General features: G+C 41.4%; 1 protein-coding gene across 1 annotated transcript; it reads left to right on the top strand.

Moving 5' to 3' along the window:
* The first annotated feature begins 667 nt into the window (after window positions 1-667).
* On the top strand, window positions 668-19,670 carry smox (spermine oxidase). The gene is made up of 7 exons (XM_071912972.2): window positions 668-797; window positions 4,453-4,687; window positions 7,023-7,249; window positions 13,415-13,588; window positions 14,955-15,699; window positions 17,800-17,960; window positions 19,171-19,670. Exons 2-7 carry the CDS (start codon window positions 4,480-4,482, stop codon window positions 19,321-19,323), a joined length of 1,668 nt encoding a protein of 555 aa, XP_071769073.1. The 5' UTR covers window positions 668-797; window positions 4,453-4,479; the 3' UTR covers window positions 19,324-19,670.
* The last annotated feature ends 1,209 nt before the right edge of the window (window positions 19,671-20,879 follow it).

Below are 20,879 nucleotides of genomic sequence, written 5' to 3' on the forward strand. Positions count from 1 at the left end.
AACATCTATCTATCTATCTATCTATCTATCTATCTATCTCTCTGTTTGTTAATGTGGGTTTGTTTGTATGTGTATACAAAGAAGCTAAGAGCATCTCAAACAAGAAGTCAAAGCGCTTGCATAAACATGAGTATACAGTAGGTCAACATTCATTACCTGCCTGAAAAGGTTAGCCTAGCAGGGTCAGTATCATTGTTTAAATCACTTCTCAAAATGTATTCTTATTGACTTGCCTTCATGTGATGTCTTTTATTTTTACTATTAGGCTACATTACTTTTATCTTTTGCTCTTATTTGTTTTTAAAACGTATGGTGCCTTTCTGTTCTCACTACACTCTGTATGAGAAAATATAATAACAATGTAACAACAAAAATAATAATGATTAAACATTGCTGTTGTTATTATTAATATTTATGTATTTGTGCATTTATTGATTTATTTGGGCGTTTGTTTATGAATTTGTTTATGCAGTCATTTATAAATTTATGTATGCATTCATGTAGGCCTATGTATGTATGTATGTATGTATGTATGTATGTATATCTTATGCACAGAGGATGTGTAAGTCAGCATCACAGAGCAGGACAGCAGGCTCGCGCTCGCAGCGGAGGGCTGGTCTTTGGCGTCATTGCCCCTCATATTTATTAATCAGGAGGCAGCGGCCACGGAAAAACTGGCTGCTTCTGGTTTCAAGGCACACATAAATACAAAGCTGAGCCGGCTCTGAGGGAAAAACGGCACAAAGGAAAAAAGCGGAGCACTCAGAGGTTTTAAAGCTGAAGACCAGCAGAGTCAGGTAACCAGCAGCCTACTAAAAGCCCGATTTAATTCACTGATAAGACAGCGGACCGTGGTGGTGATTCCGCTGATAGAAATGTTAACCAAGGGAAAAGGCTAAATCGGTTCATGTTGTGAGCGTAAGTAGGCTAAACAGCTTATTTACTGTAGTTGTCTGTACTATAGGCGTAGATACATTATTCCGCTGTCAAATATCAACCGAGTTAAACTCGGGTAAGACAGCAAAAACGATGAATATAAACAATATGTCTAGCAGTGCTGTTGTCACATTAGACCAAACGTGTATCGACGTATAGATTATAGGTCGTGATTTAACGGGACACCGGTTGGAGATAGAGGGGGATAGCCTATATATGTTATTGTTTTACGTATTATTTGACGCCTCAAATTGTGTTCCCTTGAAGTTTTCTTCTGTTTCCACCACACGTTGTCTTCCACAGAGAGTTAATCAGAGTAACTCAATGAACTTGTTTCTTTGTTTCAAATTGCTGAGACTTTGGCATCAGGGCTTCATTACGTGGCAGCGGTGACCGGTCATATGCTATATAGTTTTCCGGACAGCATATAGGCTAACATAGAGAAAGACAGTGGGATTATCATTTGTTTTCCTTTTTATCTGCTTTCTTTCTTCAATCACACATTTTAGACATTTTCACATTTTCGTTGACTTTGTCTGTGTCTTGTATCTGAGTCTAAAAAGCTAGAGGGATCACTATTAGGACAGTAAAAGTCTTTTCAGGATATTGTCTATTCCCTTTAATGTTAATGACTGTCCCGGGTTTGGATATATTTGGCTTCATTTCTGTGAAAAATATCTACCCAATAATTCACTTTCAGGATTTTTTGTTGTTAGGCCCTTGAGTGCCTTATCCCTCCTAATGTGATGATGTGCTTGTCGTCTCCACTTGTGAATGAATGTATTAAGCTAGTTCTCTGGGGAGTCTGCACTTCCTAAACTTGTGTTTACCTTTGTCATTACTACATACTGCAGTCCCAGTGCAGTGTTCCCCTGTTTATTTGGACCCAGGATGACATCCAAGTGCACTCTACAGTAGCAGGGTGGTGGTGGTGGAGGGAGGGGAGGGGAGGGGGGTATCTCTACTCCAACATCCCAGCTTGGGAACATCAGAGCTGGGAGAGAGGTGTGGAATGTCTGGCCTTTGGCACGAGGCCCCGGACCACTCTGCTTTTTTGATGTTGTAGGAAGTGGGATGTTAGCTGCCATGCTGGCACTCGCAGGGGGACTGATAACTGGAAATGGCACGAATGCAGATGTGAGTTCGGACAGCTGGAAAGGGCCGGGGTCCAGAATTAAAGGAGAGGGACTGAGGAAAGCAGGGCGTATATTCAGGGAAAAAGACGGGAGGCGGTGGGGTCACTGGGACTCACAAACAGCCACTTAAAGGCATTCCCGCTGAAGGCCTGCCCTGCCCTTGAAAAGGCCACTGTCAGACGTAGATTGCCATTTCTAGGTCAATTGTGGCCATGCCCCTCCTCCCCTCCCCCCCCCCCCCTCCCCCACCCTCCAGCCCCCTCTCTACCCAAGGCCGGCCCACGCAGTAATCTGTAGCGTGGTAAGCGTGGAGCGGTGACATGTTGCAAGTGTATTAACCAGCCGTGGAATTACAAGGAGCCAGGGAGGGATGCGTGATCTGTGTGTGTGTGTGTCAGAGAAGCCACAGTGTGTGAAGTGATCAAACGCTCCCTATGAATTAGATCTGTCATTCGTATATAGCTGTCGCTGTATGCACATCATATGTTCCCCTCTGCACAAGCGCACATTTATAGCATCAGGTTCACGGTGTACCAGCACTACAGTTGGAGTTACTGAATGCTATGGATGGGCTGTTGTTTGTTAAATCAAGCCTGGCTGACACAAACAGAATAATTCTCGCTGAATGCTAGGACCACCTCAAAGTTTTCCCGAGAAAGGATGCAAATATATTTACCATATAATTTTCACACAAAAATATAATAGTGCGTGTTGTTGTTACCTAGACTACAGGTCGAATGAATGCCTTACGTCATAAAATAATTGCATTGTTTACACCCTTTTCCTATGAAAACGCATCACAGGCAAACCACCCACAACTTGGTGACGTTTTAACCATCACCATGGGTGTGTTTCTGACTAGATTCATTAGTCACTATACAGATGTAACAGGCTGTTTTTTGTGTTGAAACTTTTCCATTAAAAAGACATTTTCAACACATCCATGTGTATAGTTTGGGACAACACACATTTGGTCACTTCTCAACACAACGTGCTACTAAAAATATGTTGTGTCAATATGTGTTATTACTAGTATATTTACACTGGATTTTTTTCTGCTGTATTAACTTGCAGTTTTATTATTTATTTCATGGTGAGAAAAACAATATGTGGATGTAAAAGCTAAGCCCTTTATCCAACTACATACCTATAATATAAAATCAACATAGCGGATGCTCATCCAGACTTGTTTAGCTGGTGGTTCCCTCTTTAACACCTTAGTCAACACTCTGCGGTCATGTGATCCAAGCAGCTGATGGTCAGAAAGGAAGATGCTGATGGGAAACCTTTGTGGTGCTTACACAGCAGTTTCTTAAACGTCAAAGTTCAAGAAAAGTTTAATGAGTCATTCATCATTTCTCAAGTGAAGTTGAACTTGTAGAGGACGTGACGCTGCTCCCCAGTTCTGGCCGTTCAGAGACAGATGAATTGCCTGACCTGTTTAAGGCCACAGATGAACAGCGCGGCTCGTGTATAACAGAACAACGTATAGACACAGCTGTAGTTTGATGTTCGGAACAAATGAATTCATTCAACTGGTTTGACCTCAACATGAGGAAAAATCAGTCTGTTTTTTCGGCATAGTACCATGTGTGCCGCCATGTGTCCAGTGTTGCTGTAGTAACAAAGCGGGGAGTGTGTGTACATGTGTGTGTGTGTGTATTGTGTAACAGCAGGAGTGCACTCTCTTACCTCAGCGGAGTTGATGGATTTGCTTGTGTATGTAAAGACTGAGAAAACTGCCCCATTTAATATTATCAAAAACTGGTAGTGGTAGCGGGAAAGCAAATTACTCTTAAATCACCAGACTAGATGTTACTAGAATGTTTTCTCCAGGAAAAACTCTTATTGTTTGCATGCCATTTGATAGTTTTCTATACTTGTCTACTGGGATAAGGGGACTGTCTCCCAGCATGCTCCTCTCACACACAGCTGTCCATACATTCAAAGCAAGCCAGCCTGACATACTGGAATAACAAGATGGCTTGTATTCATTCTAATTTTCTCTGAATATAAGCATCTTTGAGTAGCTACAGTATAATTAGGGATGTTAGGAAATCTATTTTAGTTCATGTATAGTCTAGGCTCTGACAGCAATAACTGGGTTGTCTGAAGAATCTTTTATGTTCTTTATGCTCAACAAATAGTGACAGACAACAGGGTTTATTTCATGTCCCATGTATGGGAGTTTCGTCTCCAAAATATGCTGATGTCATAAAATAATTTCCTTCTTTTTAAATGAAACCAAATTGACAGGAACAGCTTTTGTCCCATTGATACCGTCTCCTTGTGTGTGTGAGGTCCAGTCTCCACTGCTGTTGCCTGCCGGCTCCCTGCAGCATGTGCCGTTTTTAACTTTGGTCCTCTCGTTTGTCCTCAGACCCCCTAGAAGAGGAGCTTGGACGGCATGCAAAGTTGTGAAATTTCGTCAGACAGCACTGATGATCCTCTTAGTAGCGGCCTACGCACTCATCGGCAGCCTCGAATAGTGGTGATTGGTGCTGGCTTGGCCGGCCTTGCTGCAACTAAGATCCTACAGGAAAACGGCTTCACGGATGTCACAGTCCTAGAGGCATCAGACCACATAGGAGGGAGAGTTCAAAGCGTTCAGCACGGTGAGAAAACGTGTCCCTATATTTGCATTAAACCTATTCTTGAATTGCAGGCTCTGAACACTGTACACATTTTCTCAGCAATTCAGATTCTGGCCCACCTGGCTTCTCGTGGAATAGCTCTCTTGCCGAATCAGCATCCTTTCAGTATCTATAGGCAAATTCACATTGGTGAAGCAGGACTTTTGACTGATAAATGAATATGATTTTCCTCAGATCTAATCACTGTTTAATGCAATTTTAACAGTCCCCTTCATTACTGCAGAGGTGATACTTCCAGACCAAATAATGAAGTGAAGTGTAATCACTCCGAGTTTCAGACTACCTACATACACAGAGTGCAAAAACATTTAATTACTGGTTTAACGTAATTATGCATGTGTTTCTCATTTTACAGTTTTAATCGGTATAGTCAAGTTAAATGGGAAAGGGCTACATCATACTGGCATGAGCCCAACTGCATTATAGAAAATTATCTTTCCTCTGCCTTGTAATCTTTCTGATTATACGGTACAGGTGTGGGTTATTGTAGCTTTGCTCTTTCACCCACTCATGTAAATGTCTAAAACCTGCTCATAGCTATGAGCATTATTAAAACTTAAAGGACCATACTAGTGTTTTTGCATGTTTTAGCCTGTTCTAGCATTCCTACCGACCAGTTGGTTGTTTAGACGTTTATTAGATATTAACCATTTGTTTCCATTCATTTCAGTACAGTACAAAAATCAACTTGCAGAGACTTGAAACATGTAAAAACACTGGTATGGTCCTTTAAATGTCTTATTACATGATTCCTCCACAGAACAAATACAGATAAGACAATCAGCAATAAACTGGTAATGCTTTGGATACACTAGTGGAACTAAAGCACATTAATATGGGGGCTCCCAGCAATAGCATTTATCAAAGAGTTATTACTGATCTTTGGGCTGCCAATTTGTAAACTGTTTTATAGCTGGTACACTGATCAAAGAATTGATTGTTGTGGGGTTTTTTTGCCTTTTGCTGAATACTGTGGGTAAAAATGTTCTATTTTTATTCTATTTTGCATCATAAAATCCTACACCTGAAAAAAAATTCTTCCAATTTAATAATTTTATTTCAACAATATTAGAGATGTTGGTGGTATTCTGTCTGCTGGATTATGAGAGAACAAACTGTATTTATGACACAAATTGGGGTTACAATGTTAAGAGCCATTCTGCAGAGCCAATTATTTTATGCAATCCGTAGTAGGCATATTTCATGTCAAAGTGCAATACATCTCTTTTTTTCTAAAGTTACATTAACATTGACCAGTAATTAATTGTCCTATTGATTGGAGACCTGAAAGCAGCCAGTCATACAGTATATTCATGCACTCAGCAAATGGGCTGGTAACCAGGGGAAAATGCCGCCACCAGTTTTTTTGAAAGCTCCCCTTTTACTGTTATTTTAGATAGAATGCTAATGGGTGTAATTTTTGTTTCCCCAAATAACCAGAGTTAATACATTATGATGAAAATTGAATTATGGGCGTATTCCATGCTTTCCTTGTTCTTAGTAAGAACAGTCATGCATTGGTAGATCTCAGCAGTCCAGTTGATCTGAAAAGTAGATCTCATGCCAAAACAGCTTGCCTACCACTGATTGACATAATGCCAAGGTCTCAATATTGGTAAGAACAGACAAGTAGGAAAGACACGTTTCTGTGGCACTCCCATGCCAAAAAAGGTTTCCTACCACTGATTTAGCCTACATAATGCTATGTTCGCACCACTGGCACTGATATGGTGTATATATGTAAAGATAGGCTTTTAAGTGGAGGAATTAGTCAGCCTTTTGGTGCATATGTGAACACCACAAACAAAGAAGACCCCCTGAAAGTAGCCACACTTTCCATTTCAAATGCTGAGTTCAGAGGGAACTTACCAGATCTGGATTTAACAAAAAAAAAGCGTGCTTCTGTATGACAATTTTGGTTTGATTCACTTAAAAAGGATCATATGTATAAAAACACTGATGCTGCACTGTAAACCTTTGTGTCTGTCATGATTCTAATTTGTGCCGGTTATGTAAACGTCTGTTTATGTGCTCAGACATTATGTAATCATTGAGGCATTCTGCCATTTTTTGTCTCTGGCATTAGTCTAGTCTAGTTACATTCATTAATTAAAAAAAAAAATCACTAATGAGCCTCCGTCGCATGTGTGACTCCATCATCCTCAGGAAAAATATTAAATTGACGACATTTGGATGTTAAATGAATTGAAGCCCTTGTTGAACTGTGCAATTATCTAGCACCCAAAAGTGTGCTTGTGCCGCCCGATCTCAGTGCCTTTATATGTTGCGTGTGCAGGAAAAGCGACTTTGGAGCTTGGAGCCACCTGGATCCATGGTGCAAATGGGAACCCAGTGTACCACCTGGCAGAGGACAACGGGCTGCTGGAGCAAACCACAGACGGGGAGAGGAGTGTGGGACGCATCAGCCTGTACACCAAGAATGGTGTGGCGCACTACCAAACCAACAGCGGGAAGAGGATCCCCAAGGACCTGGTGGAGGAGTTCAGTGACCTGTACAATGAGGTGAGATGACACAAGGGGATAAATATGCGCACAGACACACACACACACACACACACACACACACACACACACACGTACGCATGTAGCTGAATAGATGTTTTTATGCTTTCTGTCCCAAATGTATGTACATAGATTGGAAAAAGGGCGTTTTGTATTCTGCACCTTCTGCCTGGAATATGTTCCTGAATGACTTAAAACTAAACGAGTTAATGTCGCTAAATGCTTTTAAATCCGAAATGAACAAATTGAGGCTAATTCACTGGAATGTCACTGTTTCTAATTAGCAACTTTCTCAACTGTGTAGCAGACTATTCTTCTTCTTAAATGTTTTGTTAGTTTATGCTGTATTTTGCATCCTATGCTTTTATTGCAGTCTGTTGTGTTCCTATATTTGGTTTTATTGTAGTGACTGACATGCATACACACACACACACACACACACACACACACACACTCATACAGGTGCTGTTTACCTTGGTAAGCTGGACAGTGATGTGCTTGATTTATTTTCTCAGAGCCCTGTATTATTCACAGCATCTTGATCACCATCACCATTTAGACACATTAAGTGCAGCGGGTAAACGTTCTTCTCTGCAACACTCTGTAACTGTAAAGTCTGTCTAATCACAGAACCAGGTCTTCTCAGGTCTCGCTGCCAATCAGAACATGCTAATGTGTATTGATTTGCCGCATGTTATGACTGTACATGGCCACATAAGGAGCTCCTGCTAGACTATGACTGACATCGTTTAACTAGGTAATGTCTGGAAAAACGCTTACAGCGAGAAGGTATAGCACAGATAGAATGATATAAACATGCAAGCGGAAGGAAGTGAACACACACGTATACACACTCACACCTGGGTTTTGCCTAGTAGCCTACAGTCTGCTCTACTGCTGGCCACTGACCAGCTGCACTGCACAGTTAGGTGTTAGGTGCCTTGCTCGAGGGCGCCTCAACAGTAGTTGTTGAGGGAAGGGAGAGCACATTTTGTTCTCTGTCCCCACATAGAGTTTGTCCGGCCAGACTGGCGATCGGAGCCTGCAACCTTCTGTTCACAAGCTGAGCTCCATAACCATTACTGTAGGCTATTCCCGTCCCGACTACACTGCAGCTCTTACACATTCTCACTAGACACTCACTGGACATCTGCCTGGATATTAGCTTCACTATACCAGCGAGATTAGGCCAGTCACTAACGAGATCATTGTTTGATTTAATTGAGGCTTGAGACATACAGTACATTAACAGCGGAATTCTTCATAAGCAGCAACATGTATGTTCTTAGAGGAATATTCTCTTTCAGATTCTGCTTTAGCCATGTGTGCACATGTGTATATGTGGTTCTGACTTTAAAAAATTGCTGCAAATGCAATGACAAAATCATGTCACCTAATACTGCGTACATTCTCCAATACCACATTGAACAATATAAAGGTTATGTTTCATTGTCAAAGAGTGCCAGTTACATAATGCCAAAACATGATACATACAGTTGCAACAGACCTTGTTTTTTGAATGAAGAAGCTACCTGTCATCAGCCAACACTACACACAATCACACTCAATCTGTAAAACAGATTCAACTCAAAGATTCTGTGGTTTACAACATATTGAGATGAAACTGATCAGGCATTATTGTATTACCACAGAAATGTTTGAATCAATTGGCTTTGATTCACTGATGAAATGTTTTCATTGCGAAAAACATCACAGAGAGCTCGCAAAGAATGGGGTCAAATAGCATTCGGTTTAATTTATGCCTGCATAATCAGTGCGTTAAGTACATTCAGTTCAACGCATACAACACTTGTGTCATAACACCATGCATTTGCAATGCAAAGCTGTAACAGATTAATTTGAAATGAGTGAACTTCCAGCAGAGAGGAAAGCATTAAACACGTTAAGTGTGATTGAGAGGTAAGGGCCTCTTGTTAGCAAACACACAAACTCCTCATAACCAAACAAGTCTCATAACCTCCCAGATCTTCGTTCTTGCTGCCTTGGTTCTTATTCTCACCCGCTCAGATCATAATTTCAATTCAGTAAAATTGGCCTCCTTTTAATCTTCTTCACACTGCCTAGCAATTTTCTTTTCCTTGTGTGTGTGTGTGTGTGTGCACAGCAAAATAATCAGTGTTAATTTAATTCTGAGAGTGTTAAAAACCAACACTATGCCAGTGTTTCTATAAGTGCACAAAAATAGTGAAAGTAGCCGCACACTCGTAGCTCCGTTGCAATAATTTATTGAGACATTAACAAAACCGACGTTTCAGCAGCTAGGCTGCCTTCATCAGGGTTGATCTACCAGGACACAAGTTTGACTTAAGTTAAAAGCACTGGTACACAGGTGCAGGCAATCAGTGTAACCTGACCAATCACAGGAAAGGGAAAAAGTGAACAATAGGTTCAATAGAGAGACCACAACAATTTAGTAAGTGGTATATAGTCTCAACATTCCATTCCATGTCATACAAAGAGTATCAAGTCGAAGTATAAACCACACATAAGAAAACATCATCACATTAAATGCAGTATACATATAGTACAATAAAAAAAATAGTAAAGTAATAGCAAAAATAAGCCCGAATATCATGGAAATACCATTTGAGATCAGCATAGGCTAAACCTGCAAAACCACCACCATCATCATAGGTGTATGTTCTGCAAGCAATGGAACTGTAGGGGAACCGCCTATCAATAAAAATAGAAGCATTAACATATTAATAAAGAGACTACAAAAAAGGTCTAAGGTCAAAGTCAACATTAAGACCAAGAGGTGCAAGGGTTTTAAGGTTATGGATCCATGCTGCCTCTCGTCTCCATAATAAGGCATCTGTGTCCCCCCCTCTTCGTGGCACAGAAACCTTTTCAATACCCACATAACGTAGAGAAGAAACAGGGTGATTGGCTTCTACAAAGTGCGCAGAGACTGGGTATCTAACATTTTTGCATCTAATGGTACTACGATGTTCTGCTATGCGGACTTTAAGTTCACGTTTGGTCTTTCCCACATATGCCTTACCACAAGGGCAGGTAAGTAAATAATGAGGAGGTTTGAAATAATGACATTTGTAGGTGCCATTATATTGAGCACAGGAACTACATCTATAGTTACCATCAGGAATAGGAGCAAGTTTACGTTGTGGAGACACAGAAAGGGGGGGTAAATCAGACATGACCAAATGGTCTCTGAGGTTCTGACCCCAAGAAAACACAACCATAGGGGGTTCAGAAAAGGCTTTGTCTAGAAGTCTGTCTGTCCTAAGAATATGCCAGTGTTTATGTAAAATGTTTTTAAATTGTTCAGCACACTTAGAATAGCAGGTGGAAAAGATAATGGAGGGTTGTCCTTTCTTTTCTGACCGTCTATTGAACAATTCTGACCTCGGATTTGAGTTGATCTTATAAACAGCGTTATTTATCTGAGTGTCATTATAACCCTTTTCTTTGAATTTCCTTTGCATATCAGCCAAATTGCAGTTCAAATCGGAGATTCTTTTCACCATACAGAACTGGCTGTAGGGTAAACTGTTCTTTAAAGGAAGGTGATGACAGCTATCTGCCCTGAGCAGACTATTGCGATCAGTGGGTTTCTTGTATAGGTCCGTGTATAACACATTGTCATCACCCCGGATAATCATGAGATTCAAAAAACTGATTGCATTCGTATCAAAATTCATTGTAAATTTCAAATGATCTGAGCATGTATTTACAAAGGAGAAAAAGCTGTTAAGTTGTTCAAGACTACCACGAAACAAAATAAAAATATCGTCTATGTATCTTTTCCGGAGAACACTGTTGGGCAAAAACTCATTGTCAATAGGATTGAAAATCTTGGTCTTCTCTAAATAACCAACATACAGGCCTGCATATGTCGGAGCCATTGGAGAACCCATGGCCACTCCTTTCTTCTGTAAGAAGTAGTCATCCTGGAACAGGAAGTAATTGTGAGTGAGGGCTAATTCAGCCAAAGTGATGATACAGGAGTTGGATGGTGTAGATTCAGAGGGACCTTGTAATAGAAAGTGTTCCATTGCTTTGATGCCACCCTCATGAGGCACATTAGTATGAAGAGCCTCCACGTCAAGGCTGACTAAAAATGTATCCTCAGTTAATGGTTCTAAAGACTAATCATATGACCAGTCTCTTTCACATAGGATGGGAGTTGTTCATTTAGTGGTTTAATGAAATAGTCTATGTAAGAAGAGAGTGGAGAGGTCAGTGAGTCAATGCCCGCTACAATAGGACGTCCTGGGGGATTACTAGGATTTTTGTGGAGTTTGGGCAATGTGTAGAAAACAGGAGTCTTAGGGTGTTGATTGATAAGGAAATCAAATTCTTTCTTAGATCTCTCTCCAGAATGTAGGTAACCATGCAGGACATCTGTTACTGTGGCCATATAATCTGTAGTAGGATTACCGGGTAATTTTGTATAAAAATGGTCATCCAGCAACTGTCTGTAGCACTCATTCACATAGTCAGATTTGTTGAGCACTACAACCTCACCTCCTTTATCAGCCTCCCTTATAATATAATAATAGAATTATCAGACTTCAGATCAAGAAGTGCTTGTTTCTCATCTTTATCAAGATTGTGATGGATTCCATGCTTGTCTTTCTCCTGCAAAAGAGTCGTAATATCGTCCTCAACCAGTCTACAATATGTTTCAGTGGACGGGTTACGTTTAGCAGGAGGAACAAATCTACTTTTGCTTCCAAAGGGTGTCGGGGCATTGTTGGAAATATCAGGCATATCAGTACCAGAGTCAGTGGGATTGGTAAAAAAATTCCCTAAGGTGTATTTGTCTAAAGAATTTGAATAAATCAACTTTCACATCAAAATCCCTAGGTTGAGTAGTAGGTACAAAGCTTAAACCCTTATTGAGTAATGTAAGATGGGCCTGACCAAGTTCCTTACTTGATAAGTTCATAACATTTAGTCCCGTAGGTTATTGTTTATGCTTCTATTTTTATTGATAGGCGGTTCCCCTACAGTTCCATTGCTTGCAGAACATACACCTATGATGATGGTGGTGGTTATGCTGATCTCAAATGGTATTTCCATGATATTCGGGCTTATTTATATATATTACTTTACTATTTTTTTGTTGTACTATATGTATACTACATTTAATGTGATGATGTTTTCTTGTGTGTGGTTTATACTTCGACTTGATACTCTTTGTATGACATGGAATGGAATGTTGAGACTATATACCACTTACTAAATTGTTGTGGTCTCTCTATTGAACCTATTGTTCACTTTTTCCCTTTCCTGTGATTGGTCAGGTTACACTGATTGCCTGCACCTGTGTACCAGTGCTTTTAACTTCAGTCAAACTTGTGTCCTGGTAGATCAACCCTGATGAAGGCAGCCTAGCTGCTGAAACGTCGGTTTTGTTAATGTCTCAATAAATTATTGCATCGGAGCTACGAGTGTGCGGCTACTTTCACTATTTTTATGCTTGTTTTCGCTGGCCGGCACCTCATCACTACAGGTGTGCGTTTCACCTACTTTGACTCTATAAGTGCACACCCATCAGATTTAATTTAAAACTGCTCTCTGAGTGGACAGATAACTCTCCAGTCAACACTTGTAAATTCAAAATAACTGTCACTGAAAAATAAACAAATATTAACACTGGAAGATTTGCTGTGTAGCGTGCATTCAACCAAATTGTGGCTGTAATCAGCCTAAAAGTCATGAATACAGTGTTTTTTTTTAACCAGTGTCAATTTCACAGTATCAGCTTTTCAGATTGTAAACGCCCTATTATTCATGTGGTTATGTTTTTAAGTAGAAGCCCAACTTCATTAACTTTGAGATAACAAAGTCCAGATTAAAACTGAGGGTGTTTTGACTCAATACATGTTGATAGATTACTGGTGTTGTTTTGACTCTACTTTCTAAGAAATGGTACATTGTTACCTTGGTGAGTCAAGCAAGATAACAAGTTCACAAAAATACAAACACAGCATCAGCGTAGCATCTTGTCAGCATAGCATTATGTCTTTTCTACTCTCTTCTCTCTCTCTGCTCCTCTGCCCTCTCTTCACCCTTTCTTTCTTTTCTTCCTTCTTCCTTCCTCCTCACCTCTGTATGTCCTTCCTCCATCTCCTTCCTGATTACCCTCCTTCTCTCCCCCCCTCTCTCTCCCCTCAGGTGTACGAGCTGACTCAGGAGTTCTTCCAGAATGGGAAGCCTGTGTGTGCTGAGAGCCAGAACAGCGTTGGCGTCTTTACACGGGACGTGGTGCGCAAGAAGATCATGCTGGATCCTGATGATTCTGAGAGCATCAAGAAGCTCAAACTGTCCATGCTTCAGCAGTACCTCAAGGTGTGTGTGTGTGTGCGTGTGTGTGTCTGTGCGTGTGCGTGTGCGTGTGTGTGTGTGTGTGTGTGTGTGTGGTGCTGCAACAATGTATTTCCTCTTGGGTTTTTGCCATTTCTTTGAAAACCAGTCAGGGGTCCTGTATGTATGGCATCAGTGAACGAGGGAGGCGCTTAATCCTGAAGTTCCAGAGTAAGGATGCAATGGTGATGCCAAGTTTAGACCCTCATCTCCCACAATGCGATAGGCATTCGTGAGAGCATTCGTGACTCATCAAGTCAGAAATTTGGAGAATGGTGTGGAAACTTTGCAGTTAAATATAGCATAGTGAGTCCCCAGATCTATAAAGGGTCTGGAATGAGATGGCAAATACTGCTGCTCTATTCTGTACACTTATTGTCCCTGATGGTCACTGTATACTTAATAAGATATTAATGGATAACTGTCCACAAAAAGGTCAGTTTATTAATGAGATAGTAGTAATTATTATTTACCCAGCCACGGCCTACAATACATGTAGGTAGCCACTGGCAAATATTTAGCCAAGGGATTATTTTTATTACAAGCACAGCAGTGTTTATGTGCTTATTTCCTGCCACTTAATTCTAGAGCTCCGGTTTACTGATGAATGTCCTTTTTATAACAGCAGGATTTTGAGAGCCTTAATAAAGTCCGTAACATCCGGTGTGAGCGTGCTCCACATGTTGACAGCAGAACACACAGGCTGAATTCAATCATGGAAAGGAAAGACTTTTGACAAGTAGTCGATAAATGATAGTGCTCAGTCAACGCATGTAAAAAGACAACAGTTATGTTGAGAGGGAATGTAACAACAAAAAGTAAATACCACCAAGGAGGTTATGTTGTCACCCCTGTTACTGTGTTTGTATGTCTGTCTGTCAGCAGGAAAACTTAGGAATGGATTCCCATGAAATTTGGTGGAAAGATAGGCTTTGGAAGGATCAGTTGATGAGATTTGTATCTGGGAGTTTCGCCATTAGACGATTATCCTTTTTTAACCATAATTCTGAAACTAATGGAGATAGAGACTTGATTCCAAATCCCAAGAGCACGTTTGCAAGGTTAATACATTATTTTAACTTGAAATTTAAGTGATATGAATAATGTCTTTGGGTGTAACAGCAAGTTGGAGAATTGTTGACAGAGGTTTGCGCTCTCCAAGTGCCTTCTAATTATCTGCAACCGTTGTTGTGCAAAATAATGGTTGTGCTGGCTGAACGTACATTCTGTCATAAGTTCAACAGGTGCAACAGCCTGCAGGTGTTTTGGCTGCATTCCATTTGCAGATATTGGGTGGAAATGTAATTGACATTTTTTTGATCATCTGTGTCAATGCTCTCCTCCCTTTCAGGTGGAGAGTTGCGAAAGCAGCTCTCCCAGTATGGACGAGGTGTCTCTGAGTGAGTTCGGCGAGTGGACAGAGATCCCCGGCGCCCATCACGTCATTCCGGGAGGTTTTGTGAAGATTGTGGAGCTCCTGGCCCAGGACATCCCCTCCCGCACCATCTGCCTTAGCAAATCGGTCCGCTGCATCCACTGGAACTACTCCGCCCAGCAACAGGAGGAGATCGCCAAGGGCAGCAACACTAACCAGAACAACAACCACAACGAAAACAACCGCGGCTGCCAACCTCACGAGGACCCCCTCATCCTGGGTCACCCCATCTGGGTGGAGTGCGAAGACGAGGAGTGGATCGCTGCCGACCACGTCATCGTGACGGCCTCTCTGGGCGTGCTGAAGGAGAGCCACGAGGCCATGTTCTCCCCCTCCTTGCCGGAGGACAAGGTGCTGGCCATCGAGAAGCTGGGCATCAGCACCACCGATAAGATATTCCTAGAGTTTGCCGAGCCCTTCTGGAGCCCCGAGTGCAACAGCATCCAGTTCGTGTGGGAGGACGAGGCCCAGCTGGAGCAGCCGGTGTACCCCGAGGAGCTGTGGTACAAGAAGATCTGCAGCTTCGACGTGCTCTACCCGCCGGAGCGCTACGGCTACATGCTGAGCGGCTGGATCTGTGGCCAGGAGGCGCTGCTCATGGAGCGCTGCGACGACGAGACAGTGGCTGAGACCTGCACTGAGCTGCTGAGGCGCTTCACAGGTCCGCGTTAGGACACCACACACACACACACACACACATACACACACACATAAAGAAACAGACATATGCGTTGTAAGCAATAGTCACCCATTCGAAAATGGTGTTCTCTCTGTAGAAGCGTTTGTTAGCGTTTGATAGAGTCTCTAAACAAAATTTCTCAGTCTCATTTAATTCCACTGTTGGATTTTTTGTTTGTGAGACTTTTTTTTATTTACTTATTTAATCATCATTTAACCAGGAAGGTCTCTTAAGAACAAAATATTCTTTGCTTTGTCCTTGTGACTCATATAGATAGATTATGGCACCAAGTTACAACACCAAACAATGACTTCCTGTTCCTTTCTAGTTAAGCTTGTACAAGGAATCAGTGACCTAAAACTAACACAATACCCTTGGTAGGTTGAACTGCATCACTGCTGCTGGGCGAGTCACAGTGACTCATTCAACAGTGATTCCTCCCTGTCGGGTCTTTGTGCTGTAGATAAGGGGAGTGACATAAGCTCTAGCTGCGAGGTAAATGGCTTTTTCCCGGAAAAGGCTGACACATAATGACTCAGGTAGTTTGTATCTGGCAATTTAGCATCTCATACTAACTGGTCTTGTGTCAGTCTGACCACATTGATCTGAATGGAAAGACAAAGCACCAGGATAAGTGGGAATGATCATATATAATTTAAAGTAACGGCACAGAGTCACTGCGACAGGCTTTGAGTTGTATACATTATGGAGTGCATCACAGTTACACACACACACACACACACACACAGAAAATGGCGTGGGTGCTAAACTATCTCACTCTATTTCTGTCTTTCCACCCTGAGTGCTGTCTTACTGCATGTAAATAGTGGTCACGAAAGAAAAAAAAAAGGCATCTAGAGCTTGTGAAAGAAAACCTTGACTCACCTAATAGAAAACTAATGTTGAGAATGTGACACGTTTCTTCAAAAGAATGCATGAAAAATGGCACAGTCGGACACGGTTACTACAGTATGTTCCAAAAACATGACTAAAACATTACTTGAGTATCTGTCCATTATGGTTACATAGTGGTATCACACTGCATTTTCCTCAGGTTTGCCCTACACAATGACACATTACAGCGTTGCACATGAGCTTTAAACAGCGACCATGTTTCTGAACCAGGGCAGAGGTACATATGTAATGAATTTAGCTGATGCTTGACAATTTCACAGTAAGTTGTGTACTAAATTGAGCATACTCCTCTAAGCCTCCTTGCCTTAAGTAGTTAAAATAATGATGGATGTTATTAAAAGCAATGGCCCTGTGTTAATTTTGTGAGTTATGTGCAACAGCTCAGCAGTAGACAAAGCTCTATTGTGTATGTATCTTACAAGTGTTTCCCCTTCTCGGTACACAGTTCAAGTTCCTCTTTTATTCATTCCTGACAAACCACTGTTGCTGCTGTGGTGCAACATAAAACCCATAAAACGCATCACTTCCTTTGCGGCAGAGCATTTTTCATAGGAAAGACCCACTTGACACCAGGTGTTGAGAACAAAAGAGCAAATGTAGAAGCTTTCATGAACTGACTACAAGGTGAATCACTATTCAGTTATATCAGTCGGAGATAGAGAGCAGCAAAATGGAAATTGAAAAGCTGAAAATGTCGCAGATTATTACTTTAACTGCTGGTGAAGTCATTACCTCAGAAACGGGTCACAAGGTACCTAAGTTTGGCATTATGTCAAAAATGCAGTGATTGTCACCTCATGAGAAGCTCAGTGGGGTTCCTAGATGCATATTGTAATGTACACCCACAAGCTGCATGCACACAGATACACACACACACACTTAACACACACACACACACACACACATATACACATACATTCCTTATTTAGGTCAATGTGGTCTAATCCCCTCAGCTGTCCCTTAATTGCATATAGACTAGCTTGTGCCTCTCTGCTCTGAGAGGGTCAGGAGTTGATTAGTGTTGGCAGATTGGACCTGGATGTCCCAGCGAATGGCCTAACCTCACAGCCTCGCAGCTTGATACTGTACTGGCCTTTGTCGGTCCATGACAGTCATTTAAGTTGTGAACAAACTATTCACTTGAATTGTGTGTCTCTCCATCCACAGGGAACCCTAACATTCCAAAGCCAAGGCGAGTCCTGCGCTCCTCGTGGGGCAGTAACCCCTACATTCGGGGCTCCTACTCCTTCACCAGGGTGGGGTCCAGCGGTGGGGATTTTGAGAGGCTGGCCATGCCGCTGCCTTACGCCAAGAGCACCAAGGCCCCGGTGAGGACAACCACAACAAAATATACAGTATCTGTGCCTGTCTGGCTGGGCGTAGCAGATCAGTCAGACCCTGCCTCCAGTCTGTCTGCAAATTGATCCTAAATCAAAGGAGAATATTACTCAATTTGAAGTCACAATGAAACCATATTTTGAGAGCATCTTGCTTCTATAATATGTGATGTATCTCCTATTGAAATAGGATGTTGAGGCGGGACATAACGTGTGGAGGGATCATTCAAATGTGTAAACCAGTGGGATAGGGGGAGAAAGGCAGTTTTATTTGATGTGAGGGGCGGGATTGTTCATTTACGCCTCCTGGTAAAAGATGAAGTCATCACTAAAGATTTTCCGTTTTCCAGGAAGTAAAAGTAATGAGATTTCGATATAAAAATACAATAAAATAACTTTTTTTGTCATAAATTATCAAATAGTATATGGCCTGATAGTTAGAATGAGCTAAAAAGCCTAAAAAAAAAGGTCCTTTTTCATTTCAGTGTGACTTTGACAATGGTACACCAATGATCCAGGACAGTCCAGTCAGTGTTTGTGATCATTTGTGAGCTGAGCATTGGTGTGATATCACAGATTAAGGGGAAGGACTAACTTTTCTCTCGTGTTTTTGGCTACGAGCGACTGTCCTGGGAAATACAAATAACAAATTTCAAAGCTGAAATTCAGTCGCTAAAGACATCTTTTTTCATTTTCCCATTATACTATATCTATCTTCGTTCTGATGCGACTGACACAGAGCAATGGGCCCTATAACGATATCCTCACTGAATTTACGAGTGTACATTCGGTTGTTTACAATCCCCTCAGGCACTCGTAGCATTTCGCTAATGCGGCTGTGTCATCATTATCATGTCACATCACAGCACATGCAGAGCGAATACAGCTGGTGTCAGAGGAGTTATGAATCCTGATTCCCAGCCAGCGGTCTAGACCGTGAAACCTGAGGCGCTCTGGCTGGAGGGGGGCCTCTGGGTGCCCACTTCGTGCTGCTGAAGGAACAGCATGACCCCTCTGCACAATTCCTTCTTTAACCCTGTCAGACTGGCAGCAGGAGGCCTCTGCCATCTACAGATATTACACTAAGGAGGGAGTCTGTGACCGAAATAGAATAGTGTCACGTAGTGTCTTTCTTTTTCCTTATCTGCTTGTTTTGCCCTCTCTTCTCATTTCCCTCTGCTGTTTTTTTTCCCCTTCCCAGCCTCTGCAGGTCCTGTTCGCTGGAGAGGCCACCCACAGAAAATACTATTCCACTACCCATGGTGCTTTGCTGTCAGGACAGAGAGAGGCCACTCGCCTGATGGAGATGTACCAGGACTTGCACAGCGCTGAAACCACAAAGCCTAATATGTAAAAAAAAAAAAAAAAGAACCACTGACTAGTGAAAAACATACAATACTGTTGTGTTTTAAGCTTTCTATCTTAAAAAATAAATCATTAAGTTATACATATTAAAGCATAGCTGGGGCATTACATTGATAACAAATAAGTATTGTTTTTACTGTATTGTAGATTCACAAGATTAGTTAGATTTTATTTGAGATGTACTGTTCAAAAGTTGCCAATGGTGCTGTCATTTCTTGTCTTTATCATTCTGTTTTTCTGTTTTTTTAATCAGTAAGTTAATGTTTATAATAACAGCGTTTATAATTTAACTTCTTTTTGTAAGTGCCTTCTGTACTTAATGTTATGTTATTTCAAAATAATGGCAAGACTAACTAAAAACCGAGAAAGTTTAACAGAATAAAAAAATGTTTAATCATCAAACAGTCCTAGCTTGGTGTTGTTAATTATATATATGTTTTCCAGGGAGGTAACAGCATGTTGGGTGTGACCACAGGCAAGCGTTTCCATATTTACACCACCTTGGTATCCTCTTTTAAATCAATGAGAGCAAGTGAGTGCACATGGAAAGGAAAAAAGGCCCCAAATCCATGTTGCTCTGCCAAAGTGACAGATGGTGTCAGAACAGACCTCAACCCTTCCCACACTTCTGTTGGACAATAGTGTTAATCCTCCTCTTCAGTGAAAAATGGGATCAGAGACTTAAAAGAACGGGAGAAAAGTTTTGATCAGCAATGGAAACCAGGGAAATCAATTTTGAGACCATCTGTACCCATATTCCACGATTAGTAACATAGAGAAGAGCTTCACTGTCATCCACGAGACAATGGTATAAGCAGTTAGGCTCAGCTTCAATATTTCTTCAATACAATAACAGTTAATTTGCAGATATTCCCAATAGTTTAGATCCTGAGTGACTAATTAAATAACACTAAATTTGTCTTGCGTCAGTGGCAGAACTTGAAACCAAAGCTGTAAGTTTCTTCGAATTTTCTAGAAGTACAAAATCCTGACTTTAGATTAAGACTAATGCAAATAAATATTCTCGATTGTATTTCTTTTTTGTGATGATGAAGGGGCTGGCGGTGGTGGAGATGGATGGTGACAGTATTGTTGAATGTGTTGGTGGTGGTGATGTTTTGATAATGTGAGGGGTGGGTGATGATTCCCTTCTATTCTGGTGCATCCTCCTCTTTTTCTCCTTGATCTCCTCCTCTTTCCAGCCTTACTGTGTAGCGAGAGTGGAAAGTATCTCACCTAATGGGTTGGGAATTACCATCCTCTTCAGTAGCAGCATCATTCTGGATGTGACCGTGACAGAAGTGGATGCAGGCAAGACAGAGACTGTCAGGGCTGTTATGGAGGTGGGCAGGTCCCTCTAGTGTTGCTGAATGAAGACACACACAGTTAACGTATCGTGAGGTTGGGATTATAAGGTTCTGTCTAAGTGTTGACTTCCATGCTGACAAAACTGTTATGTAGTGAAATCTATGTAATCTCATAACTCAACAAGGCCTGCAACCCCATGGTACTATGAATGAAAAAAAAAATCTAAATAACTGAAAA

This window comes from Centroberyx gerrardi, chromosome 3 (assembly GCF_048128805.1).
Source record: "Centroberyx gerrardi isolate f3 chromosome 3, fCenGer3.hap1.cur.20231027, whole genome shotgun sequence".
Lineage (NCBI taxonomy): Eukaryota > Metazoa > Chordata > Actinopteri > Beryciformes > Berycidae > Centroberyx > Centroberyx gerrardi.